The 25302-nt window shown below is 47.9% G+C and overlaps 4 protein-coding genes across 7 annotated transcripts in view; 3 read left to right on the top strand and 1 right to left on the bottom strand.

Annotated features, from left to right (window-relative positions):
- Positions 1-4175, top strand: part of abca7 (ATP-binding cassette, sub-family A (ABC1), member 7) — a 35978-nt gene extending 31803 nt beyond the window's left edge. For both annotated transcript variants that reach the window (XM_030373414.1, XM_030373413.1), the window contains 5 exons: positions 399-533; positions 1074-1177; positions 1355-1447; positions 1716-1965; positions 2479-4175. In XM_030373414.1, coding sequence (XP_030229274.1) covers positions 399-533; positions 1074-1177; positions 1355-1447; positions 1716-1965; positions 2479-3075 — 1179 coding nt within the window. In that variant the 3' untranslated portion in view covers positions 3076-4175. The remainder of the gene's footprint in view (positions 1-398; positions 534-1073; positions 1178-1354; positions 1448-1715; positions 1966-2478) is intronic.
- On the bottom strand, positions 4149-7544 carry LOC115556255 (uncharacterized). Its single transcript, XM_030373415.1, has 3 exons — positions 6087-7544; positions 5362-5582; positions 4149-4703 (listed from the first exon to the last, which is right to left on the bottom strand). Exons 1-3 carry the CDS (start codon positions 7293-7295, stop codon positions 4484-4486), a joined length of 1650 nt encoding a protein of 549 aa, XP_030229275.1. The 5' UTR covers positions 7296-7544; the 3' UTR covers positions 4149-4483.
- A 75-nt stretch (positions 7545-7619) lies between these two features.
- Positions 7620-14884, top strand: r3hdm4 (R3H domain containing 4). Its single transcript, XM_030373416.1, has 8 exons — positions 7620-8012; positions 9200-9357; positions 10153-10274; positions 10606-10717; positions 11897-11982; positions 12160-12245; positions 12468-12523; positions 12903-14884. Exons 1-8 carry the CDS (start codon positions 7960-7962, stop codon positions 13004-13006), a joined length of 777 nt encoding a protein of 258 aa, XP_030229276.1. The 5' UTR covers positions 7620-7959; the 3' UTR covers positions 13007-14884.
- Positions 14885-16849: 1965 nt separating this feature from the next.
- Positions 16850-25302, top strand: part of arid3a (AT-rich interactive domain 3A) — a 45000-nt gene continuing 36547 nt past the window's right edge. For all 3 annotated transcript variants that reach the window (XM_030371973.1, XM_030371972.1, XM_030371971.1), the window contains exon 1: positions 16850-17152. The gene's annotated coding sequence lies outside the window, so the exon portion shown is untranslated. The remainder of the gene's footprint in view (positions 17153-25302) is intronic.

Below are 25302 nucleotides of genomic sequence, written 5' to 3'. Positions count from 1 at the left end.
ACAAACTGAAGTACAGTTATGGTTGAGATCAGTGTCGGGTCATAATAGGGAGGTTTCAAGGCCTATGTGATGTCATAGGTTAGAGTAAAGGTATCATACCTTTTGGAGAAGTTATGAAATCTAACTTTGTGTGGAGGGGTTAATTCGTTTAGAAGTGTATGATTGTGACTGGGCTTCCTGGTACAACAGAGAACACATCTTTAAAACTAAAGGAGGAAGAAATAAGTCTATCTCGGGTGTTTTTGAATGTCATGAAATCTTGAGAAAAGTGTGTCAGAACCTTCTAGGCTCATCGTAACTGAGTGTGAGGTGAGCCTTGGGCCAGGCCTGAGGCTGTGGTCCGGTCTGGTCTTTGAGGGGTCCTGACGGACCACCTCCCCCCCTCTGCTGTTCCCCAGGTGGCCCAGTGGGGGGTGAGGAAGCTGGGGCTGAGCCAGTACGCGGAGAGAGAGGCGGGGGGCTACAGCGGGGGCAACAAGAGGAAGCTCTCCACCGCCATCTCCCTCATCGGCTCCCCGCCCGTCATCTTCCTGGTGAGGAGAATCCACTGCTCCTTCTGCTCCTCCCCCTGCTCCTCCTCCTGCTCCACTTTCTGCTCCACCTCCTTCTCCTCCTCCTGCTCCGCCTCCTGCTCCACTTTCTGCTCCACCTCCTTCTCCTCCTCCTGCTCCACCTCCTCCTCCCGCTCCACTCCCTGCTCCACTTTCTGCTCCACCTCCTTCTCCTCCCCCTACTCCTTCTCCTGCTCCACTCTCTGCTCCACCTCCTCCTCCACCTCCTGCTCCACCTCCTTCTCCTCTTCCGGCTCCACCTCCTCCTCCTCCTTCTCCACCTCCTGCACCACCTCCTGCTCAACCTCCTGATCCACCTCCTCCTCCTTCTCCACCTCCTCCTCCTCCTCCACCTCCTGCACCACCTCCTTCTATCTTATTATACACATAAGATTAAAAAAACTAAACAAGACTAGAAATGTTACACCCTGCTGAACATCATCAGTCATTTAAACGTTGGTCCGTGAGCCACACCCATGCACCGATCCATTCCTCTTATGTCTGAGTGTGTGTTGCGGTCAGGACGAGCCCACCACCGGCATGGACCCCAAGGCCAAGCGCTTCTTGTGGAACTGCATCGTGAGCGTCACCAAGGAGGGCCGGGCTGTGGTGCTCACCTCCCACAGGTAGGGGGCGCTGTGGGATATCATCTTCAGATATAAAAATTGAATGTGAATTTAATAATGATAATGGGTGTATTGACGCACCAAATAATTATGGACTTGCACTCAGACTCAAGATATATCTGTTAATGCTGAATCTTGCGTGTGTGTCTGTGCGTGTGCGTGTGCGTGTGTGTTCAGTATGGAGGAGTGTGAGGCTCTCTGTACCAGAATGGCCATCATGGTCAATGGAAGGTTCCAGTGCCTTGGGTCCGTCCAGCACCTGAAGAACAGGTGAGTGAGCACCACCCGATGGTAGGGTTAGGGGTTGGTAAGTAGATAAGGGTTAGGAGTTGTAAGTATGTTAGGGGTTGAATGATAGGGATAGGAGTTGTTAGCTTGTTAGGGGTTGAATGATAGGATTAGGAGTGCTACATTTTTTTGCTGTTGAATGTTAGGGTCATCGGTCCTTAGAACACTCATAGAACCCATTGTAGACCCTTTGTCGAAAAAACCTCCCCTAACACGGCCCATTGTGTTCCCTCCCGTCCCCGTGCTCCAGGTTCGGGGACGGCTACACCGTGGTGCTGCGGCTGGCCGACGGCAAGCAGGCCCCGGACCAGAGCCTGGTGGACGGGTACCTGCACAGCGCCTTCCCCTCCATCGAGCTGAAGGAGCGGCACCAGAACGTGCTGCAGTACCAGCTGCCCTCCCACGCCTGCTGCCTCTCCCGCCTCTTCCAGGTGCTCTCCAGCCACTACGAGGAGCTGGGCGTGGCCGACTTCTCCGTCTCGCAGACCACCCTGGACCAGGTAGGGACACGCCCCCAGCCCCTCGGAGGGGTTGATTGGTTGATTGGTAGATTGATTGATGGATTGATGGATTGATGGATTGAATGATTGATGGATTGATGGATGGATGGATGGTGGTCAATCTTAAGGGTTTGTCGATACAGAGTACTTATCCACTCTATGTGCTGAACAAATGGAATTCAAACCAGCGGGAGCCGTTTGGATATAACGAGTGACTTTAATGTAATTGTCAGGGTCCATTTGGGGAAAGTAAAGGTGTCCTATCAATACAGTTTACTTTAGTTCAGAACATAACCTTTATTCACAGCGACTTACAGATACAAGTCATTAAGAAGCAGGAAGGGGTTGAGGGCTTCTTGCTCCAGGATGCTTTCAGCTATAGATGATTGACTCAGAACATCGGCCACTACGTTATTCCGCTCCTGTTAGAGTCTATTTTATTCTGAACCGTGTGAAGTCGATAAAAACCTGTCGTTGTTTGAGGCGTCACCTTCCGCTGTCCCCTCCTCGTAGGTGTTTGTGAACTTCGCCAAGGAGCAGGGCGACGACGACAGACTCACAGACGTCCTGAGCAAGCCCCCTTCGGCCCCGGCCCGGCCCGCCACCCAGCCCGACGACCCGCCGACCAAAACCCCTCAGCCCGGCGGGGTCCCGGCCCCCGACACGGCGCCCGCCGACAGCAAATCAAAGCGGAGGAAATCCAAAACGACTCCCGACGCGGAGCCCGGCGGCAGCGGTTCTGGGAAGAACCAAAGCAACGGCGGGGGAACGGCGGGCGGTTCCTGCATGGAGATGACCCCCAGGGCTCCGGTACCGCCGACCAGCCCACCTCCTGTCCCCTCTAACCCTCCAGGACCCGAGTCCTGCAGTAGACTGCCGATACAGGAGTCCAGCGGACCTCCTCTAGAGGAGCAGGCCCGGGAGGACCCCGCCGCGGGCCGGGACGCCGGCGACGGGTCGGGCAGCGTCGGCGGGAGCGGCGACAGCGTGGAGGAGCAAGTCCGGGAGAACCTGGACGCGGCCGTCAGGAGCCCCCGCCAACCCCCCCCTAAGGACCCAGCGTCGCTCTTCATGGTAGGCAGCTGCACCGCACAGGACAGCAAGGTGTGAGCCGCGGACGCACGCAGGGAACCAGACCCCCCCGGGACCGCCACACTCTGAGGGGGCGGGGTGGGGTTGGTCTACTGCCACAGCTGCTGTTTCCTTGGAGGTGCTGTACCTCAGCGGCCCCTATTTGAACCATGTCGTAACGGTGCCTGGTTCTTCCTCTTTCACCCTGAACTACGGATACCAGACTCCCCCAAAACGTACCGTCAAGGCCCCAGTGTTTGACCTTCGTGTGTTTATCCTTTTCTCTGTTTAGTATGTCGCCAGTGTGTACCAGAATGTCAAGTGGATTAGTTTGGGGCCAGGGGGATGCCTGGCCTTGGTGTTGTGAGAGACCTGGGTTCGATTCCCTGTGGTGACGTGTAGCCTTACTGTCCACGCTACATGGATGGTTATGGTTTTATCTAAGAATGTAAAAAAAAAAACGTGCAATGTGGTGAAAAACCAAGGGTGGGTCAGTATATTTATGAAAGTTACATTTAAAGAAGCAAATGCTGCATGTGATTTAAACCAATGCAAATCATACTATATTTATATACATAAAGGAAACAGTGGTGTTGGAGTGCAAGACTAAACCAAGGTATTACGTGGGGGTTCCGGTTAACGTGATTCAAATCAATCGACAATCAAACTTTTTTATTTTGGTTCCTACTCAGGCCGTGGACACTGGACGCAACGTTAGCCAACATCGTTCATTCCAAACCGTTAGCAGAATAGGGAAACATTAACTGCCAGGTTCAGTTAACTTTCCTCTTTGTAGCATTAGGACTGCTGGATTATTTTACTGTGTTTGTGCAGCAACGAATATCCATCATGTTGAATCAAACAGTCCGGGAAAAGTTCCCGGATTGATGTGAAAACTATATTTTATTAAAGGGTGTTTATATCATTCCAGGGTTCAACCACTGGAGCTGCCTTTGTTAGGTCAAGAATTAGTTTGTTGGTTTTTACTATGCGTTTGCATCTGTGGTTACCTATTGTTATTTGTTAGCCTGTTGGTTTGTGTATCATTGTTTGTGTTTTTATTTTTTACCAAAAATCTGAATTGAGTATGAAGCTGATTTCTTAGCGTTGTATGTAATATTTTTGTAGTAGGGCAAGTAGGAAACTATCATCCAACATCATCGTCTTCAGATCCACGCCGTAGTCCGTAAATCTCCAGTGAGCTTAACATCATCTACACATTGTGGGCGGGGTTTTGAAGAAAGAATATCCAAACAATGTTCAGTTCTACCATCAAACATTTAATCAAACATCCACTGAATCACATGATTCAAATAATGCTCAATACTTGAATGTAGATACCATCATTTACCTTTGCACACCGCGAGAGACAAGGGCGGTGAATATAGGACAATATATAAAAAAAATATATATACATATATTTATTTGGGATACTCCACTGTAAACATTAAAAAATATATTGCTTTAAAAGCGCTGTTTCTTCTTGTGTCTGCTCCATGGGGGGTCTCCGTTGGGGGTGGGGGGTGCGAGAGGGGAGGAGGGGGGGGTTCCCTGTGGACATGGTCAGCAGGACCGGGGGTCCGTTCCCCGGGCAGATGGGGGGCAGGAGCCGGGGCCGGAGTCTCGCCTGGCCCCGGTCTCCCTCCGGAAGTAATACTCGTCCTTTCCTGTCAAAGGTCACGAAGTGTTAGAAGCCGGTTAGAGAACCCATGTGGGGTCCTCACAGTCTACACATCCCCATGGGAGTCTCAAACATGAGAGCTCAGTCTACAAACTGTGTGGTCCTCAGTCCACAAACTAGGAGTTTGTGGACTGTGATGGACACAAATGATCATCATACATGGGGTCACAGTCTACACAGTCTACTAACTCCCATGGGAGTTTGTAGTTGGCAGACTGTGATCCCATGTGTGATCATCACAGTCATCTAACTCCCGCGGGAGTTAGATGACTGTGATGATCACACATGGGATCAAAGTCTACACACTCCCATGGAATCACAGTCTACAAACTCCCATGAGAGTTTGTCTAGAAATTCGATGGGAGTTTGTAGACTTAGGTCATCACAGTCTACAGGGAGTAAGTGACTTGAGAACAAATCAGATTTAACACATACAGCACCTCCAGAACTCACAATAACTGTTCCTCCATGTCTTCACTTGAAGAACCCCGCTTCACATGCCGGCTCTCTCCACATACATCATTCATGAGCTTTCGCTTTCCCAATCCGAGCGGCGTAATAACATCACGTTATCGATCCGAGAGATAACGCGAGGGAGCGTCCATCCATTAGCGACTATAATCGCTATCTTCATAACATCTTACCCCGCACTGCCCAGCCTCTCCTCGTCGAACCTGCTCCCTCTCAGACGCTGCAGCACGGTCCGGTCCAACGAGAGCCGGCTAGACCCAACAGACCCGGACTCGGACCAATGGACGCCCCCCCTCCTGGAGGTGGACCTACGGCCCACACGGCTGGTCACCCCGTGCAGCAGCAGCCTCAGACTGGCCAGGGACACGTCTGGTAGGTGGGGCTGTGAGGACCGCTGAGGGGGTGAGGAGGAGGAGGAGGAGGAGGCAGAAGGGGACTGTGGGTTAACGAGGTTCTCGTTTGATTAGACCTCTCTGAGGTCTGTCGTCAGGGACAGGGCTCACGACTACTGTATGTTTATCCGACATGTTTTCTCATTTTATATCTGATGGCCTTTTATATCTTTGTCTTTTTTCAATAAAGGGAAATAGACGGCATGTGGCTTTGTTCGTTCACTCAATTGTACGCGTTTATGGCTACTTTTGATAAGCGTGTACAGTTAGACGTTAGATTTTATTACAGACCATTTGAGAGATTGGAAACATTGAAAACACTCTGCTGATATAAACTAAAAGCGCTAATTTAAAAAAGCCTTACAGGGCCAAAAAATACCCAGACATTTATTTGCAGGAAACGTGTGTACTCTGATCCTGCCTGTGAAATAAGAGATTGTACATTTCTAAATTGTATACTTGGTAACTTGAAAATATTGATTAATAAGGAGGTATGGATTCCTTACCCGTTCAGATGACAGAGTTCTGTCTGTCCAGAGCCTGGTGTCTGGTGGACCGTCTGAAGAGGAGGCTGTGTATTCACGGGCCTTTAGCCTCTCATTCTGCTCTGTTACCCCGCCCGGGTTAGATACCCCACTCTGGCTGGATACTCCGTGGTCGGATACCCAACTTTGGTCAGATTCCCCAGTCTGGTCATATACCACACTCGGGCAAGATACCATATCTTGACTAGTTACCCTGCTCTGGTCATATACCCCGCCCTGGTCATATAACCTACCCTGGTTATATACCCCATCCTGGCTGGACGTAGATACCCCACTCTGGCTCGATACCCCACTCTGGTCATATACCCCACTCTGGCTAGATACCCCACTCTGGTAATTTACCCCACTGTGGTTAGATACCCCACCAATGTCACATAAACCACCCTGACTCGATACCCCACTTAGGCTAGATACCCCACTCTGGTCAGATACCCCACCCTGATCAGACACCCCACCCTGGCTACATAACCCACTCTTGCTAGATACCCTACCCAGGTCAGATACCCCACTCAGGCTAGATACCCCACTCTGGTTGGATACCCCACTCTGGTCGGATACCCCACTCTGGTCGGATACCACTCCCTGGCTACATACCCTTCCCTGGCTACATACCCTTCCCTGGCTAGATACCCCACCCTGATCAGAAACCCAACCCTTGATATATACGCCACCCTGGTAAGACACCCCACCCAGGCTAGATACCCCGCTGTGGCGGGATACCCCACCGTGTCTGGATAGGGCGGCCCCACCCTTGTTAGGTGGTGCAGCAGACACCACAGTCTTCGCATGGTCGTAGAAAACAGGACGCCTCCAAATGGTGTTGTTGGATTTAGCCATGATCGGGGGAAGTACAAACGCGGGGTTAAGATGGACTCTTGTGGCTCCATTGAAAGTTAACACCGTAGGCTTGATATCACCTCGCCGATTACTCGCTTTATCCTTCTCAGGTTTACGTTCCTCGTTAGTGGAAGCCGGGATGCGTGTCTTCTCTGTGAGGGAGAATCTGTGGCTGTGGTCTCGACTCCCTTCTTCGGGGTCCAGGGGGTCCTGAGAGAGGGCCAGGGCAGGCATGAGATTGACGCAAATCTTCATTACATTCCCCGATCGCTCACAGGTGGTTGAGAACAGTGAGTCTTTGCGGCGGACCGTTTTTTTCCTTCCCGGATTCATCCCTTCTCGGATAAAAAGGAGAGAGACGTCGGATCTCCCTGCTTCTCAGACCTCATTTTCGCATCACAGAAACTTAAAAATGGAAAAGATCGCTTAGTTTGGTTCTGAAGCACAATAAGATGGAAATAAATAATAATTTAACACCCTGGAATAATCCCTTAAAACAGTGAAAAATTAAACAATTTGAAGGCCAGTGTATTCTGGCGGTGGGAACCCTTTCAGGACTGCGACCTTTTCAGGACAATCTTTTTTATTGGCCCATACAGACCCATTCAATGTGCTGTTATGGTAACATGCACACAAACGCCAACAACAACGTGATCGGAAAGCAGTGTCAAATGGTACGAAGATATTCTCTTATTTAGTACATACAGATATATTGTGTATATATATTCTGCTTATTTTAAAGGTTTTTTTTCTTGATTGATTTCTTTATTTGTGTTGATATTTAATTCTCATTACAGTCCTGTAATAAGTCTCTATTGTTAAGAGGTGCGTGTGGCGCCCCCTTGTGGCGCTGCTTTGTCACTCGTGTGGGCGGAGACATTCTGTGTTGTGTGCAATCAGACCCCCAATAGAAGCTAACAGCCCTGTATACTTGAGTCCTATCTATCTTCAAAGAGTCGCTTATTCACAGTTCCAAGACGTCGTAGGTCACCTTCATATGCGTAAGATGGTTGTTTTGTCCAATGATCGACATGAAGAACAGGATCTCATGTGAGTCAAAGCCAGTCTATTTCTGTGTTAGCTTTAGCTGTCACATCTGTTAAAGGAGCTTGGGTTTAAAGCCCAACTCTGCACGATTTCATCGGCTCCATAGTAAAATAATTGTTATCTTTCATTTTAGCGCTGTAATGCTTTTGCAATGCATTTCCTGCTCCGGAAAGTATATATATCGACCATAGGCAGTGTACTGGTTTTGTAACAGGCTAGTTGTAGTGTTATGTATTGGTTTCCAGTACGGGTTGGGCAGTTGCGTTGCCGGCAACACCTGTGAGCAACACCGGTATTTATTCCATTGCGTGATTGCAAGAATTGTTGAAATGTGTATCAAAAACATTTTATAAACATAATCAAGTAGTTTAACCAAGGTAAATGACCATGATTCAAATTGTTACTGTTGAAAACTATCAAACAAATAATGTATAATTGATTGTGTGTTAAATCCCCATTAAATTTTTTTTATCATTGCCTCATACATATATTTTCTTCTAAACATTAAGCCATAACACTGAGGCTTTGCAGGGCAAGAGCTAAATATGCCGTCAGCACAACTCACTGGCCAATGACAGGCGGGGGGGGGGGGGGGGGGGGGGGTGTGTTCGGATGAGGGCGTGGCTTGAATCTGAGACCCACTGACCCAGTTTCACCGAAGCTGGGAGATCTGGACTTGAGCTGGGAAAATATGCTGCACTCAGAGCCCTACAGCCTCTGCATTGTCTCAGCAGTGCACAGTGGCGGAATAAGTACCATTCTCTCAAGGCCTACTTCAGTGTGGAGAGTACAGTGTTGTAGTGGTTGTGACCTGTAGGCCTCTCTTTAACAAGATTTAGTTGACACTTTATTAATCAGTAAGTGCTAATAGTTAAGTCCAATTATAGTCTACTTAAAGTAATTCAAGCAAATGTGTTCCTGGTACATTTACATTTATGAGAATAAGTACATTTGTTAGAAGAAAGAGAGACAACAACATATATCGCCCTCGTTGGAGTATAGATGTACATAGAACCCACTTATAATCGCTAGATTAGCCCATTCCCCGTATACAACAAAGACAGCCAGGATAAGATGCTGCACGAGGCTCAGTAGAGGGGAGGCCATGCAGAGTCTAGGTGAACTGGAGGCAAGGAGTCCATTAAAGAGGAGTGTGCTCATAACCCAGATGTTCGTCCCGGTCTCCGCAGCCTGATAGAGGAGCGGCGTTGTTCCTCCCTGCCCGGCTCCCCGGCCAAGCGCGTCTCCTCGGCCCGGAAGAAGCAGTTCTACATCAGCAAGGCCAACCGCAACTCGGAGCTCACGCCCCGCGCCAAGGGCAAGAAGAGCCTGCAGCGCCTGGAGAACTGTAGGAACACCGGAACACTTCACTCCCTCGTCACCCTCACTCATTCACTCATCACCCTCACTCATTCACTCATCACCCTCACTCATTCACTCATCACCCTCACTCATTCACTCATCACCCTCACTCATTCACTCATCACCCTCACTCACTCACTCACTCATCACCCTCACTCATTCACTCATCACCCTCACTCACTCACTCATCACCCTCACTCATTCACTCATCACCCTCACTCACTCACTCATCACCCTCACTCATTCACTCATCACCCTCACTCATTCACTCATCACCCTCACTCATTCACTCACTCACTCATCACCCTCACTCACCCAGCCCCCCTTCACTCACTCATCATCAGAGTGTGACCCCATGAGGATTACCGATCGAGGATGATATGATGGCAATGATGATTGTGTTAATATCGTATATATTGTAATAATAATGGTAATCATGATGATAGTATATATTATAATAACCATGATGCTAAATATCATCATTACATTTGATAATGTCATCAACAATGACTTTATGTTGCAAACGATGATTATTATGGTCCTCATCACGATGGTGATTACGATGATGAGCTGAGTATACGGGGATAATAAGGACCACGATGTTTATAATATATTTATACACCCACATTAAAACAAAGCACTTCACTAAAGCAGAGATCCATCCCCTTCCCACACATTCACCCGACTCAGGTCCTCATCAGAACTTCTCTCTGTTTCTCCTCCTCCTCCTCCTCCTCCTCCTCCTCCTCCTCCTCCTCCTCCCCCCCCCCCCCCCCCCCAGCCCTCCACCTGGCCAACCTGTTGGAGAAGGAGGAATGCTGTGTGGAGGAGCTGGAGGTTGGCTCCCACCCCGCCCTGCCCTCCATCTTCACGGAGGCCTGCACCAACGAGTGCTACGCCGAGGTCTGTGTCCCCCCCCCCCCCCCCCCCCCCCGGGGGTCTGTCTTCCCCCGGGACCACCTCTTGTTCCTCACCTCCACTCAGAGGAGGTTTAACCCATGAGACGCATAACGTTCCTAGTATGTATGGGAGAGGAGGAAATTAAATGATTCACTGTTACTCGTTGTCAATCGCTGGAGGAATCGATCAAATTGCTCCGATCGTTATTATTTATTTCACTGCTAACATAGACAAGATCTTGTGTTTAATAACACTTCCTGTGGTCCACTTCCTGTGGTTGACTTCCTGTGGTCCACTTCCTGTGGTTGACTTCCTGGGTGCCCTTGTTTTGCAGCACTGGGACGACTTCATGAACCGCTCGGGGGAGGAGCAGGAGCGACTGCTGGCCCTGCTGGAGCAGGAGGCCCGGAAGAGCAAGAGCCGACTCCTCAAGGAGCAGATCAACGGTGAGAGGAGCAACACTCACACTATATATATATATATATATTTATATAAATATATATTAGGGATGCACCGAATATTCGGCCAACGAAAATGTTCGGCCGAAAATGGCCCAAAACATAATTTTCGGTTTCGGCCGAAGGAGTAAAAAGGCAGAGAGAAATACACCGAACATTTTTATATTTGATTAAAAAAAATAAATAAAGATGTTTTACTCATTTATTTAAAGGTACATTGTTCTTAAATTCTTGCTTTATGGTCTGCTGGAATGTTAGAAAACGTTCAGTATTAAATAAATATTTTGTATATAGACAATAACACCCACTATATAGATGTATGTATGGTCATACATGTCAGACATGGTCATACATGTCATTTAGAATAATAAATAAAGTCAGTGTATCTTTGTCTGTCTCCAACATTTAATTTTATCATCGTCAGACCACATTCAGATTAGTGCTTCCACTTCCTGATTCTCCTCATCTGGCCGCAATCAGATCCCTAGATAATTTTCAGCTCGGGAAAGTCCCCAGGCTATTTTTTATTAATTTCAGTTCGCAGCAGCAATGTACCTTCACCCCACATTGTATTGTGTTTTGGTTTGCTTCGTCCAATTGGGTCGGCCCACTCTCTCCCCTAAAACGAACCGAACCAGAATTACCTGGGTTCAGACCCGGAGCCCTGGGTTCAACCAAACCAGAGCGTGTTTGTTAGCACCACAGTCTGTTGAGCATACCATCGAGGGAAAATGCTCCAGGGATTTGTTAAAACAGGTCAAAGCGTTCAGCTGTGAAAGTGCAGGTCGTTATAGGCCTGAAGTGTAAAAGACGTTCAACACATTCATATTATTCAAAAGCAGAGAGTCGTAGGTCAGACTGAGGTCAACTCAAGAGCCAGCAACACACTTTCTTGGCTTTGAATAAAGGCAGGGTTTATCGTTATTCTGTGTGATTTGAGTAGTTTGTCAGTTTTTTCATAGTCTATTCAGTTTGTTGTAATAGCTTTTTTTCAGCAGATCATACTGCAGTATGAAGAACGTATGTATATTCCAAGAATTCGTATATCTAACGCACGGTTACTGTTAGTTCATACAATTAATGGGCCATTATTATTATTGATGGTAGTAATGCTCTATTGATGACCGATCGATCGACGACCGATCACTGACCACCGCTCTTCCACAGTGGCGGACGTGTTCCCCGCTCAGGCCTGCTTCCTGCGCATCGACCGACGCCTGCGCTGCAGTCTGAGACGCAAGCAGATCCCCATGGTGAGTCCGTCTGGCCCCCCACGCCGGCCCCCCACTGGCCCCCCACTGGCCCCGGGGCTGGCCCAGGGCAATGACGTCCGTGGTCCAACTTGAGACCAGCTGAGTGGGCCGATTCCCCAGCGTTCAGCTCGGGATGTTTGCGTAACCCCGCTGCTGTGCTCTCCGTCTCCTCCCCAGGGAACTCTGGAGGGGCTGGAGGAGGCCGTGTTGAACTTCTTCAATGCCCAACCGCACGCCGTCTACACCGCCAAACTGGCCAGCAGGTAACCCCCGGCAACGCCCCTCCTCCTCCTCCATCATCATCAACGCACCTGCCGTCATTAGGATATCAGAACAGCAGGGGGGTCAGCGGTGGTCTGATCCCGACTGATTCTCCCCCAAAGTCTGCTAGATACCTCCCTTAAAGGTCCCGGGTGTTTTTTAACAAAAGGGAACAACAAACGTGATTTTGTGTTCACATCCGGTTTCTTGCGTTTGTCGTGCAGCTTTGAGAGACTGCTGCTCCACGCCCTGTGCCAGTACATGGACCTGGTGTCTGCAAGTGAGTACACCCGAGAACCACATTACCCACAGTGCTCTTGGGCTGGGAGTACACGCCCAGGGGGTTCCAGAGGGGAAAAATGCAAAGGGCTGATGCTACGGGGGACATTTACAGGTGACTGTAGAAGACGTTTATCGTTATTATTGAGTATGAAATGGTCTTAGGGATCGGGGAGATTTGGTGGAGGAAATGTATTTTATTTGCATTTTTATTTTTATTTGTGGAAATTTCTCTTAATGTGCGTGTCTGTGTGTCTGTTCGTGTGTGTGTGTGTCCGTGCCTGCGTGTCGGTGCGTGCTTGTGTGTGTGTGTGTGTGTGTGTGTGTGTGTGTGTGTGTGTGTGTGTGTGTGTGTGTCTCTGTGTTCCCAACCCTGGCAGGTTCCGACTGTAACGGCTCTCGTCAGACGGAGGTGGTCAACAAGCAGGAGGACTTCCAGGCCCCATGCCCGCTGCTCTCGGTGTACCTGGAGAACATGAGCTGAGGTGGGTGGGGGGCCACGCCATCGACCACGCCCTCCACCCACATCGCCTCGCCCTCCAGGGGTTCGAGGTCTTTATGGGGCAGAGAGAGGTGCTTCGGGTCGAAGCAGCTGGTCTCTATGTCACTTAGCCTCTACACAATAAACACAATAAACACAATAAACGGTAAACAAATACGATTTTACATTTTAAATTTTCAAAACTAGTTACATCAGGACTGATCCGCACAGACGGAAACACAAACTGGCCTAGCGGGTGTTATGGGAACCACCTTTTATCAAAATATGCATCGCATGAATAGTTCAGGTCTATTGTTGTTATGGGATGACTAGTATGAAATGGCTTGTTGTTGAGACACCATTACACATCAAGTTTGTAGCCGGTCAAATACGTTACACAATGCCTTTCATATTATTTTTACTCTGTTAGGTTTTCCTTTTTTCTGGGGGGGGTTTCGCGATTTTGCTGGTTTCTTTTTGTGGAGGAAAGCTAATCTTCCGCAAAGGCTTTAATGGATATGGCTTTCCCTCTCTCTTTGGAGAGATGCTGACGAAGTTAGGCATTTGGAGCGAATGTTGCGGTGGAGAGATCTGATTTGTTACAAACAGATTATTTCCACACTTACATTTACCAAACTATTTCTTGATTGCATTGCAGTAGATGTGTTCACTTTTTTAGACACTATTTATGCTTATTCAACCGCCATAAAAACATCTCCACTCTTACATATCGACATTTTCACCGCTTGAATTGCATGTCGTGAATTAGGGCTGAACGATTAATCGAATTCAAATCGAAATCGCGATGTAATACAACGCGATATGCAAAATCGCAAAGGCTGCAAAAAAATGATTATTTATTACCGTTACTGAGTGGAAATCAGTACGATTCATTTATTTTAATTTTTATTTTACAATTCAATAGTTAAATAAAGAAGGGTATTATATAAATTAATCTCAATACATCGGCCTGGCCTAAATGAAAGAGCAGTTTTTATGTTGACTGCTTCCAATGTTGTGTTTGTCATACTAAAGAATGATTTATTAATTTTTTTTGGTGAATAATACAAAACATAAGAACCTTCATAAATTATAAAAATCTTACATTAAATCGCAGTCGCAATATTGGTCAAAAACATCGCAATTAGATTACTTCCCCAAATCGTTCAGCCCTATCGTAAATACATCATAACACAACCATATACTAGCACTTGGGCCTTATGAATGCAGATGATGCATGTCTATGTTTTTCTGTTTATATATTTCTACATTTGTACTGTCTAGCTTTTTGAACAACATTGCGGTTATTTCCAAACCATCGATTTACGGAACGTCCTGTACGGTCTGTGACGGTGCTAGACACGAGAGCTGGCAGTTCATCTCCAACCAAAGTGTGTCCATTTCCCCTCCTAGGGGGCTCCATTCTCTCAGGCTTTCTGTGTTTACACCTTGAATGTCATGTAATATTTTCACTGTGTGTGCAATGTGTGTGCAAACTAAGTTATGAAATCTTACAAACAGGAACGTTTTGAATATCACAAACCCAAACCGACATTGGGTTGTCGTTTTTTTGGTTTTGTTTTTCAAACCGTTTTTGTACGTGGAACTTTACGTCGAAAGCTTTATTTAGCGAGGCTGTAAATATTCAACTGAAAGACACGAGTTGTTTACGATTGTTCCAACTGCCAAAGTCGTTTTTTAAACTTGGTTTGTGTTGAGTCATGCCAGAGTGTATGTGTACATCACTAGATATTTATACATGTATCACAACAGACGGTTTGAAGGGCTACGCATTCCCCAGTCTAACCACGGCTTCTGAATGCAACCACAGCCAACCTACAGCCCCCCTGGTTTTAATAAACGTTAACGTAACTATCCGAATATGTTCTGTTCTTGTCTCCAACTCCTTTTCATCTCAGACCAAACTACCACTCTAAAGTCTTTCCATTGATGACCTTGCAAATGCTGAGTCATCGTCACGCTCTATAGCTTCAAAGTCTTGATGAAACCCATTCGTTCAAAGCACTCCCCTTGAGAATGGTGTTAACCTTTAAACAATGCAATTCCAGTCAAACATTGGAAACCACTTAATTGCAACAGTCAAATTTGAGAAAGAAAATTCTTGGCATTTCTCGACATCTCTGTAAAAAAAAAGAAGGTTTTGAACATATGTGACTTAACAAGTGTTTTATTCAGTGGTTCCAAACCTGCTTCCCCACACATCAATCCCATCAACATATGAACAAACATCATGGGTTTGCTTGTGGCAACTACAAAACATTAGGGAAGTCTGTTTGTATAAAAGGGCTCCTGCTGCTAAACATTTTCTAATCATAATTGTACTGCTAATTATCTACATTTATTAGTTTACACCTGCAATCCTTTTCAGACTACAAGTCCCAAGCAACAGGTTGGGAGCTGCTTTAGCGCCCTAATGGCTGATATATTTATCTGTCCACTAGATGGCGCCCTATTACCAATAAATACCGAACAAGGTTAGGATCCATAGATTGTATTCGGACTTTGTTCATATTATAAATAGGACTACCGTTAAACAAGGCTTTTATCATTGTTTATGATTGTATTTTCGTTTTTTATTACAACCTCAATGTACTTTAATCAAATGTACGCAAGTACCTTAACAATAAATTCATATCTGATATAGGCTTGTTAATAATGCGGGTGGGCAGAAACGGATCACATCGGATTTCCCCTCACAGAAGAGTAGCCTTATATAATGCGGTTGAGGCCTACTATATTTATCCACACCCAAAGCCACAGGTGTAGGTGTATATATTTAACAAAGGCTAACTGCCTGCTCTCATGGTGTCGTGTGTCTTAATTATGTGAGACCGTTTGTACCAGTTTCAGGAGTTAGTTTCAGAGATAACACAGAAAACGAAGAAAACACACATTCACACTCTCACACTCTCTTACTCACACATGAATTAGATAAACGAATTGCAGAGCTTTATACAAGCATTTTATGAATAATGAAAAAGGGGTTATAGGTTTTTCAGTTGGGCTTATACTTGATCTAACTTTCTGGTATTAAAGGAACTTAATACCAAGTTTTTGCTAGCATTTATTATTAAGATAACGGTTTGGTGGTGAATATTAACAACAAATAAATGTGGCACCATATCATGTAATCTTGTTGATGTATACAGAAAACATGTATGTACGTAATGTATATATAAATATAATATATATTTTATGTATATAAACTATTATATATAGTCATATATATGTATATTTATTATAAATTATATACAGATATCAATATAGATGTATAATAACCTGATAGCTAGTGGTGTTATATATATAATTGCCTACAATTTGATGTTATAGCCTAACTCTGGACATCAAATAGCTGCTGAAAGCAAATTCGTGGAAAAATAAAGAAACTGCTTGTTTCCCAATCTAAATTCATTAATTCATCGACCTTGCCTACTTCCCCCTATGGCAACAGGAACCACCCATCCTGCCTGTTGAACTGGGAAGGGGCGGGGGGCGATTCGCTCGTCAAGGGACCGTCGACAAAAAGATTGACACGGTCCCCAACACTGAGGTGGGTGTAAGGGGCGATCTCTCAAGTTTCTGCCGGACTTTGGCGTTGTGGTAGTAGCACTCCGGTAACAGAAAATGTGCATGAGTGTGATGAGTGATAAATCATTTTCGACACGTACCAAGCGGACTCTCGTATTTCTGCTATGGACAAACAGGCGGAGGGCTTTCATTTATACACTCCCATGCCTGACATATTAGCATTGGCCGACATTCCCTTTTTATTGAGTGGAGGGGGGGGGGGGGGGTTGGGGTTAGAGAGGGGGGGGGGGGGGGGGGGGTGGCCCCTTGCTGATTCAGATGTTAGGAATTTGCATCTGATAGCTGTTTGTCAACCAATGATTTGACTCTGCGACTGCGAGCACGCCTCTGATGAGGAGGCTCAGATACGAAGTGACCTCTGGATCAAACTCCCAAACCGAATTACACGCGAGCTGATGCGTGCGTTTATATCCCACCCCATGAAACCACTTTCCGTATGTTTGATACAAAACAAGCTTTTTCTGTAGTAGATTCTCAGGGAGACCATGAAGGTTTCTGCCCGTTCCCGAGAGCTCAGGAACCAAACGGAAGCGTGATTAGGTAAGTTGATTCCCTTTTTATAGATATATATACGCACACATGCATGCACTGTCAATTAAACGGTATCGTTGATCCCCGTCGTCCGCCGTCACGACGGGGTTAACGCGTTATAGTAGGACACACGTATCGATGGGATGTTATCAAAATGACCCTGATCGATACTCGGTTTGTATACGTAGCGGCTGCCAGGTGTCCGATCCGAGGGAAATGTAACGAGGGTCGACATTAGATTCATCCCACCATAAAATACCGCATATAACAGGGCTATTATTCCAACTGCACTTAAGAAAACGGCGGCTTTTGCCTGAACTATAGGATACGTGGTTTGATCATCGATTAAATTCCAACTACTCGTAGGCTACGTTTTTTTTCTGGATCGGCTGGTCCCCGGTCTGCTGCGTGTCATTACCACCCAACACCCACTGGTGATACTGGTTTTACGCCATGGACCTCTGTTATAGACCATTGCTCAATGGATCGGGTCTGTTCGTTTCTCTGGTGTTTGTTGTGTCCGTTCCTGTGCATATAGTCCTGCAGCTGATTTTTTTTTATTGTATCTCCAGCCGGTTTTATTTAGGTTATTATGGGGGTTTGATCAGATCATACGTCATTTGGAGTTGCATTTGCATGTCCAGGGCGTTTGCGACGTAATTCGTCTCGTATGGCTCTGCATCATAACTTTTACCTAATGCTGTTAGGTAAATTGATCTACTTATGGAGGTTCCGTCTCTCGCCTATATGATATATGAGCACAGGCACGCCCGCCCGCCATGCATTGGGTCGCTGTAGAATAAAAGGGGAAATGAAATTTGAAAACACCAGATGTTGTGTTGCCTTAAAAAGAACACACACATCTCTAATTCTCAAATGTTGTGTTATTTCTGTGTACGGATTGAGCAGAATGTTAAACATCAAAGTAAAAAACATGAATACAGCAGCCGGTAGCAGGGTCAATCGTTTTTTCGTGAATAAAAAAATGACAAACAATGATGCAAAGGGAGCGTTGTGTAATCCCACAAAGGCCTGTATTGTGTTTTTATTGAAGGCAGGCTGGGCAGAAATGTAACTTTATCAGCCCCTCCCCCATTCCAACCACACCTCTCGCCATTCGAAAGGCAGGAGATTTCCCCCCTTGATAAATAGTTTTCCGTCCTCTGATTGGTTAAGACCGACCGAGGACAGACACGCAGAGACGGAGACAGACGCACAGAAAGAGCGAGTGACAGATGAAACTTAACAAGGTGTTACAGCCCCCCCCCCCCCCCCCCCCCCAATCTCTCAACATTTGTCCGGGGTTTCTCACCCCCCTCGTCAACAGGTGTTGAGAGGAATCGGAGACAAAAACAGGAAGGCCTTCTCCAAAAAAAAAAAAAAAGCGAGCACGTTATAACTGTAATCAAGGTCCCATGTGACAATGGCATCATTTTCAGCAGACGCCGAGGGAACACAGGAATTCACCTCACTGCTACTGGTGGGGGGGGGGCGGACAAAACACTTTGTTGTGGCCCTTCTGGGGAACATTGTCAGAGTTATCCGGTGAATTAAAAAAAAAACTTCCCTCTGAAGAAGGTTTGGTCATTTTGAAATCAGAACTGGGAGCAGTTAACAATGGAGGCTGTCTCACTGCAGTGCGGTGTCAGGGAATGACGAGGAAATCATGGTTGTGTTTGAGGAGAGGGGCCTCATTCTGAGGGGCTCCAGACATGTTGAAACCCAGAGGAAAGGGGGGAGGGGGGGAGACAGAGAGAGAGAGAGGGGGGTGAGGAGAATAAATACCCCACTGAAGGCCTACAAGAACATCGTTTTGGTGAACAGGAAGTTTTCGGAAATGGCCGTCTTTTACTTTTTCAAACCGCTGTCACCATTTTAAGATGGTCAGAAATCAGTTAGGAATCAGTTGGGACACCAACAACCCAAAGAAACTTCACGTACATCTACCCAGCCGCTAAAAACTTAATTCCCCCTCAAAGTCCAGCCAGTCTTTGAATAAAGTTAGGCTTTAACCAGAGACTGGGCTGCGGGTGGGGGAGACGTTTGGTTACTTGACCTGTCCTGAAAGACCTGAATACACAGAAGTCTGTCCTAAACTTCTAAGATTTAACAAAAATGTGCTTATTACACCGGCCTTATCACACGCGCTATGACGGGCCACCTGTGATGGCCCAACGTGACTACCGCGCGTTGAAATGCCCAGGGAAGCTTTCCTAACCCCCTTATCATGCCAGCCCCCAAATCAGCTTAGTGGCTAAATGCTAGGCTAATCTCTGAGCAGCGGTGTGTGGCATATGGCTAAACTGCTCGCTAACGCTAACCCTAATACAGCTAAGTTCATCGCAGGGGTAGCATTCCCATGGTTCTCCCCCAGCGCACGTCTAGTCTGGGCGGGCCGGGGGGGCTTGTATCTGGAGGAGGGGTGAGGGAGAGGGGGGAGGGGGGAGGGGGGAGGGGGAGGTCTAGCCACGTAGCCACGTAGCGACTAGCCCACCCTGGATTAGGATCGCATGATGGACGTCGATCAAGTTCAGATCCTCTCAGGCCTCCCTGTGGCACGGGCTAACGAAGCGCAGGCGCACAGCGGCCAGGCGGCCATGTTGGGGAGGGTCGGTTACCACGGGGGTTGATGGTTCCGGCGGGTTGACCGGTGGGTTGGCCGGTCGCGTCGGTTGTTCCCGCTTGTGGACGGCTTGTCGATCTCAGGAGAGGGCGCTGAGCTCCGTCCCCACGGCGATGGCGTCAGGAGGGGGGGGGGGGGGGGGGCTCAGGGGGATGTGTGTTCATATCACACGCACGCGCACACACACACACACACACACACACACACACACACACACACACACACACACACACACACACACACACAGGCTTGTGTGCACTGCGAACCGAACCGCCAGCGGCGTGCAAGCGCGTTCCGATGCATCCTGATGTGTCCACTTTAGGAGGCGCAATCCTCCCCCCTCCTCCCTCCTCCCCCTCCCAGTCTCCCTTCCTGAACGTTTTTGATTCCGTTTCCCCGGGGGGGGGGGGGGGGGGGGGTTGGGGCTGTGGAGTTCCCCGACCCGAACCACAACACAGGACTCCCCCCCGCCCCCCACTCTTTTGTTCAGCCTGGGGTTAATCTCGTAGTAATCGTAGATCTGTGAATGCGTCTTGGCCCACCAGTGGGGGGTGGGTGGGGGGGGGGGGGGGTTCATGATTCACACCTATTCTTCACCACGGCGATCCGACGTGGTTATCCTTAGCCCACAGGTATGTTAAGAGGCGGTGGTATCGCTGCCATCAAGCTGCACACACAGGCCGAGCGGCTCACACACTCACACACACACACACACACACACACACACACACACACACACACACACACACACACACACACACACACACACACACACACACACACACACACACACACACACACAAACACACACACACACCGTGTAGCCCATGGCTGTGAATGAGTAACAGGCGGGCGGGAGACGCGGACTGGGCCAACTGGTCTGACCACTGCTGGTTTCATCAGCCCCCTGCGCGCTCCAGCAGCGCGCTGATCGCCGTCAGAGTGGCTGTGTTGCATTTTTTATTTGAATCGTCTCCTCCCACCGCCATGTGTGTCCCCACTATAAATACTGGCAGGCAGAGGCGCCGATGCGCACGCACGCACGCACTCACACACACACACACACACACACACACGAACACACACACACAGGCTTGTGTGCACAAAGAGACACACACGCACAGGCGCACATACATACACGCACGCACGCACACGCACGAACGCACGCATTGCACGCACGCACGTGCACACACACACAGGCTTGTGTACACAAAGACGGAGACACACGCACGCACACACACAGACACAGACCCTCTATCTCAACATGTGGTTGTAGTCTAACCAGGCCAATAGCGTGTAGCTTGGCTTTCAGTCAGCTGCCTTTTTTTTTCTTCTCTTTTATTTTTTCGGCCAAAAGCCGACTTCCCTCGCTGGCTCATGGCTCTCAGCGCTCCCCCTGCCAAAAACACGCAGGAAAAATATGTGCGGTGTGTGACTTCACTGCTTGGGCCAGAGCCATGGGGGAATCCCTACCGGGTCGGCTGCTGACATCACACTGAAGCCGGGAGGGAGGGAGAGGGAGAGAGGGGGGGGAGAGATAGGGGGTGGACAGAAAGAGGGGGAGAGGGGGACAGAAAGGGAGGGAGGGACAGAGAGAGGGAGAGAGAGGGAGAGAGAGGGACAGAGAGAGTTAGAGAGAGAGAGAGAGAGAGAGACAGGAGAGAGAGAGAGAGAGTCAGAGAGAGGGTGAGGGAGGGAGGGAGAGGGACAGAGAGAGAGGGAGAGCGGGAACGAGAGGGAGAGGGTCAGAGAGAGAGAGAGAGAGGGGGGGTAGATAGATCTCTCGGTTTCTTCCCTCAGGTGTTTTTTTCAGCGTGGTCAGCGAGCTCTGTCCCTTGCTCTATCCTCGTATCGTTCTGCCCAGATACCCGGGCAGATACCCGGCACTGTCGATCGGGGATTTATTTGCGTTTTGATATTTATGTCCAGTGTGCCCTGAAGTAGCCTGGCGCGTGGCCCGGGGCGATATGACACTAATGAAATGAGAAGGGTCGTGTTCGTCAGACATGCTGCTTGACAGATATATTATAGCCTCTGTCAGAGCCTCTGGCTTACTCACACACACACCCACGCACGCTCGCATACACATGTCTGCACGCACGCACGTACCATCTGCAGGCACACACCCATGTTCGCACGGCAATGCACGCACGCACTTAAGCACCCACACACACACACACTTGCATGTCCACAAACACATATGTCCCCATACATTACACACACACACACGCAGTCACACACACACTTGCATATCCACAAACGTATACATATCCCCATACACGTCCACACACACACATGCATACACCTACGCAGTCTCCGTTACACACGCACGCACGCACACACACACACACACACACACACACACACACACACACACACACACACACACACACACATATACACACACACACACACACACACACACACACACAAACATATGTACAGTCTCACTTGCACACACACACACACACACACACACACACACACACACACACACACACACACACACACATACATATGTACAGTCTCACTTACATACACATGCTCTCACACACACACACACACACACACACACACATGTACAGTCTCACTTACATACACATGCTCACACACACACACACACACACACACACACACACACACACACACACACACACACACACACACACACACACACACACACACACACTTGCACTCATGCTGGCTCTACTGTGTGTTCTTTATGACCAGGGGGATTGAAGGACTGTGTTCTTTGGGACTGGACGGAGATTGTAACTCTTTGACACGCGTCACCACAGCAGTGTGCTAATGCTGCCCGACCTATCCTGATCCTCTTGTGTTGGTGTGTGTGTGTGTGGTGGGGGGGGTCACCCCTCCCACATCACGTTGTTTAACTTCCTTGGGTGCGCAGGTAGAGCGCAGCCCCCGCCCTGTTGCCTCAGAGCCATGACTCACTGAATCTGTGGTCGAAGAGGAGTATTGATCATACAGAATGATCTCCCTCTTAACTTCGATTTCCTTTTATAACGCATCAGGCTTTCTTTTTTTTTTACAAAATAGAGTGACGTTTGCGTAGTGTTGCATTCTGTTGTATTTACTTTAACTTTAGCTGCATTGCCATCAAAAGCACATTTTCAGAAACATTTACGTCTACGTTTATAATACATTTTTGCTGTTAACATAAATAAAAACTCTTACGTGACTCAATGATCTCCAGATAATTTTAGTTACTGACGTATATTTCCTCTTTCAAAGAGAATATTATGTGACATTCACACCCACATAGTTCTGACCTAACTTCTGCGCAAGCGTAATTCTAGTTGACAGAAGGTTTGAATCATGGAAATTGCGGAACCGGATTCTTCATTTCTTGCGGAGCTGGCAGCAGTCGGGCTGGTGGAGGGGGGGGGGGGGGGGGGGGGTTTGAGTGACAGAGAGCGTGGCCACCCGGGGAAAAGCCCACACGCCCGTGCTGATTGGTTCCCAACAGGTGTCCCCAAACATGTGGTGGGATTGAAACACATATCCATGACAGTTGTTCCTGTTTTACAACATCATTTGTACCATTTACGATCTCTGTTGTTTCCTTCATTATTCCATGAGTTGCCAGTTCTTCCATTGCACGAACATCATAAGTTATTGATTTTAAATGTCTAAAAACAACAACCCTCCCTCTCCCTCCTTGTTTGTGCTAAATATCACATATCCTAGTAATAATGGTGCGTGGAAAAATAGTTTCTTTCCCTTAAACTTTTATGTGGGGGAGCCTTTATTTCAGGCGTTGCATTAATTGACTTGTCCAATATGGATTCAGTGCTTTAATTGCCTGGAAAAGCGCTAAATGAATGCAATGATTCCTTGTTAATGTCATTAATATAATAAGGATGAAGCTATGGGAGAGGGAGGGTAAGACATGCGGCAAAGGTCCAAGGGCAGGAATCGAACCCTGGTCGCTGTGGTAAAGATCTGGCCTTAAAGGTACGCGCTCCACACGGTGAACCAGCGGGGCGCCCCCACCAAGTTGTCTTCTTGAGCCTTTTAAATTTTCCATAACCTTTCCCTAGAACTTTTGAGCTGGGGGAGCTTTCACTTTTGGCGTGTTTGACGTGTCTGTGTTGCGTGTGTCTCCCCCCCCCCCCCCAAAAAAAAGCCTGTGAAACAGCAGCGTAGCAGTTGGTGGCGGACAGCTCAATGGGGCCTGTGTGTTTCTGGCCGGTCGTGCGGCCAGGAATGCTGTGAACGGCGCGTGAAATCCAGCCCGGTGCAACCGATTCACTGCTTCGTGTTGTTACTAAGATTTTATTGGGCCACATAACGCGCGGCCCCTGTTGGGCCACTTCCTGTGTGGGCGGAGCCTAGCAAGAGGAAAGGGGGTGGGGTCCTTTGATTTATGTCGTACTGGAACGAAAATGACGGCTTTATGGTTTCTGGGGGATTTATTGGTTATGTTGGCGGGGATGAGACAAGAGGCCCGTTTTAATATATCGAATAAAAGGGAAGTAGCAAAGGGTTTTGTGGACATGTTTAATTTAGTAATAAACATTTTAAACAGTTTTTCCTGTCTGCTACTTTGTTTGGGAATCACACCCATTAAATATCTGCTAGAGCACAGGAAATTAAGTGTGCGGACCCCCAGACCTCCTGTGGTGGTTCCTATAGTTCTCCCTGTTCCTGGGGGCTCAGGGTGGGCCGGTAGCCTCCATGAACGGTGGGCAACATCGCGCCGTGTGTCACAGTACTGCAACACAGGCCTGGCCGGTGTGTGAGTGGCTGTTTTTCGTGCACACACGGCCTCATGTTTACTGCATGCAAAACGTCATCGCAGGTTCTGTCACAAAGTAGTTTGGCTGTTTGGCGGCTGAGACTTGTTTTGAAACGTTTGACTCTTCTTCATTTTTTTCCTTTTCATTGAATCTATTTCTGAGGTCAAAGGTCATAGACGCGTAGGGAAAACGTCAGTTTTTCCAGCGGTCGGCCATGAGGCGTGAACGGACGTTAACACGTTATGCCGCAGTCCTCTTCCCATTTTTGCATTCTTTTTGTTTCCCCCAGAAAACGAATTCAGACCAATATTGGACTGCAACCCCAAACACATGTACTAACTCAACGTCGTCGTTTTTCGTTACTTTCGTATCACGCCAACACCTGGTTCATACGGAAGCAAGTCGGGGGAACTTCATCTTTGACCCCGTATTCAAATTATTAGAATCAAACACTTTTGCGACACCACAATTTTGTACGAGACCGACGTGTGGTTGAGTGTTCCAGATCATAGTGTTTTAATTACGATAAAGCTGAAGTTCCAGTAACCTGTACAGACGGCGGTGAACAATGGATGGATGATGAGTAGATAAATGCACAGATAGAAAACCGGTTTGTCCAGTCCACGTGTTATAGCACGTGTGGTGTGTATACGGCTGCATAATCTCGTCCATGCATCGGGCATGACCAGACGCTGTATCTGCATTCAATCCACACATTTATGTACTTTACTAATTGCACCATTTGGGCGTAATGCTGTCTGGAGGCAGAAACG

This window comes from Gadus morhua, chromosome 12, assembly GCF_902167405.1.
Source record: "Gadus morhua chromosome 12, gadMor3.0, whole genome shotgun sequence".
NCBI lineage: Eukaryota > Metazoa > Chordata > Actinopteri > Gadiformes > Gadidae > Gadus > Gadus morhua.
Note: the sequence above shows the minus strand (reverse complement) of the source record. Positions and strands in the feature narration are given on the sequence as shown.

Bases quoted from the DNA above. Each gene is read 5' to 3' on its own strand.
- r3hdm4 (XM_030373416.1), top strand. From the start codon at position 7,960: ATGCGTAAGATGGTTGTTTTGTCCAATGATCGACATGAAGAACAGGAT. The intron at 9,358-10,152 runs GTAGGAACACCG...CCCCCCCCCCAG, and splicing joins CCTGCAGCGCCTGGAGAACT to CCCTCCACCTGGCCAACCTG. The intron at 12,246-12,467 runs GTAACCCCCGGC...TTTGTCGTGCAG, and splicing joins ACCGCCAAACTGGCCAGCAG to CTTTGAGAGACTGCTGCTCC.
- LOC115556255 (XM_030373415.1), bottom strand. From the start codon at position 7,295: ATGAATCCGGGAAGGAAAAAAACGGTCCGCCGCAAAGACTCACTGTTC. The intron at 5,583-6,086 runs GTAAGGAATCCA...TCACCCCCTCAG, and splicing joins GAACTCTGTCATCTGAACGG to CGGTCCTCACAGCCCCACCT. The intron at 4,704-5,361 runs GTAAGATGTTAT...GACCTTTGACAG, and splicing joins GAGAGGCTGGGCAGTGCGGG to GAAAGGACGAGTATTACTTC.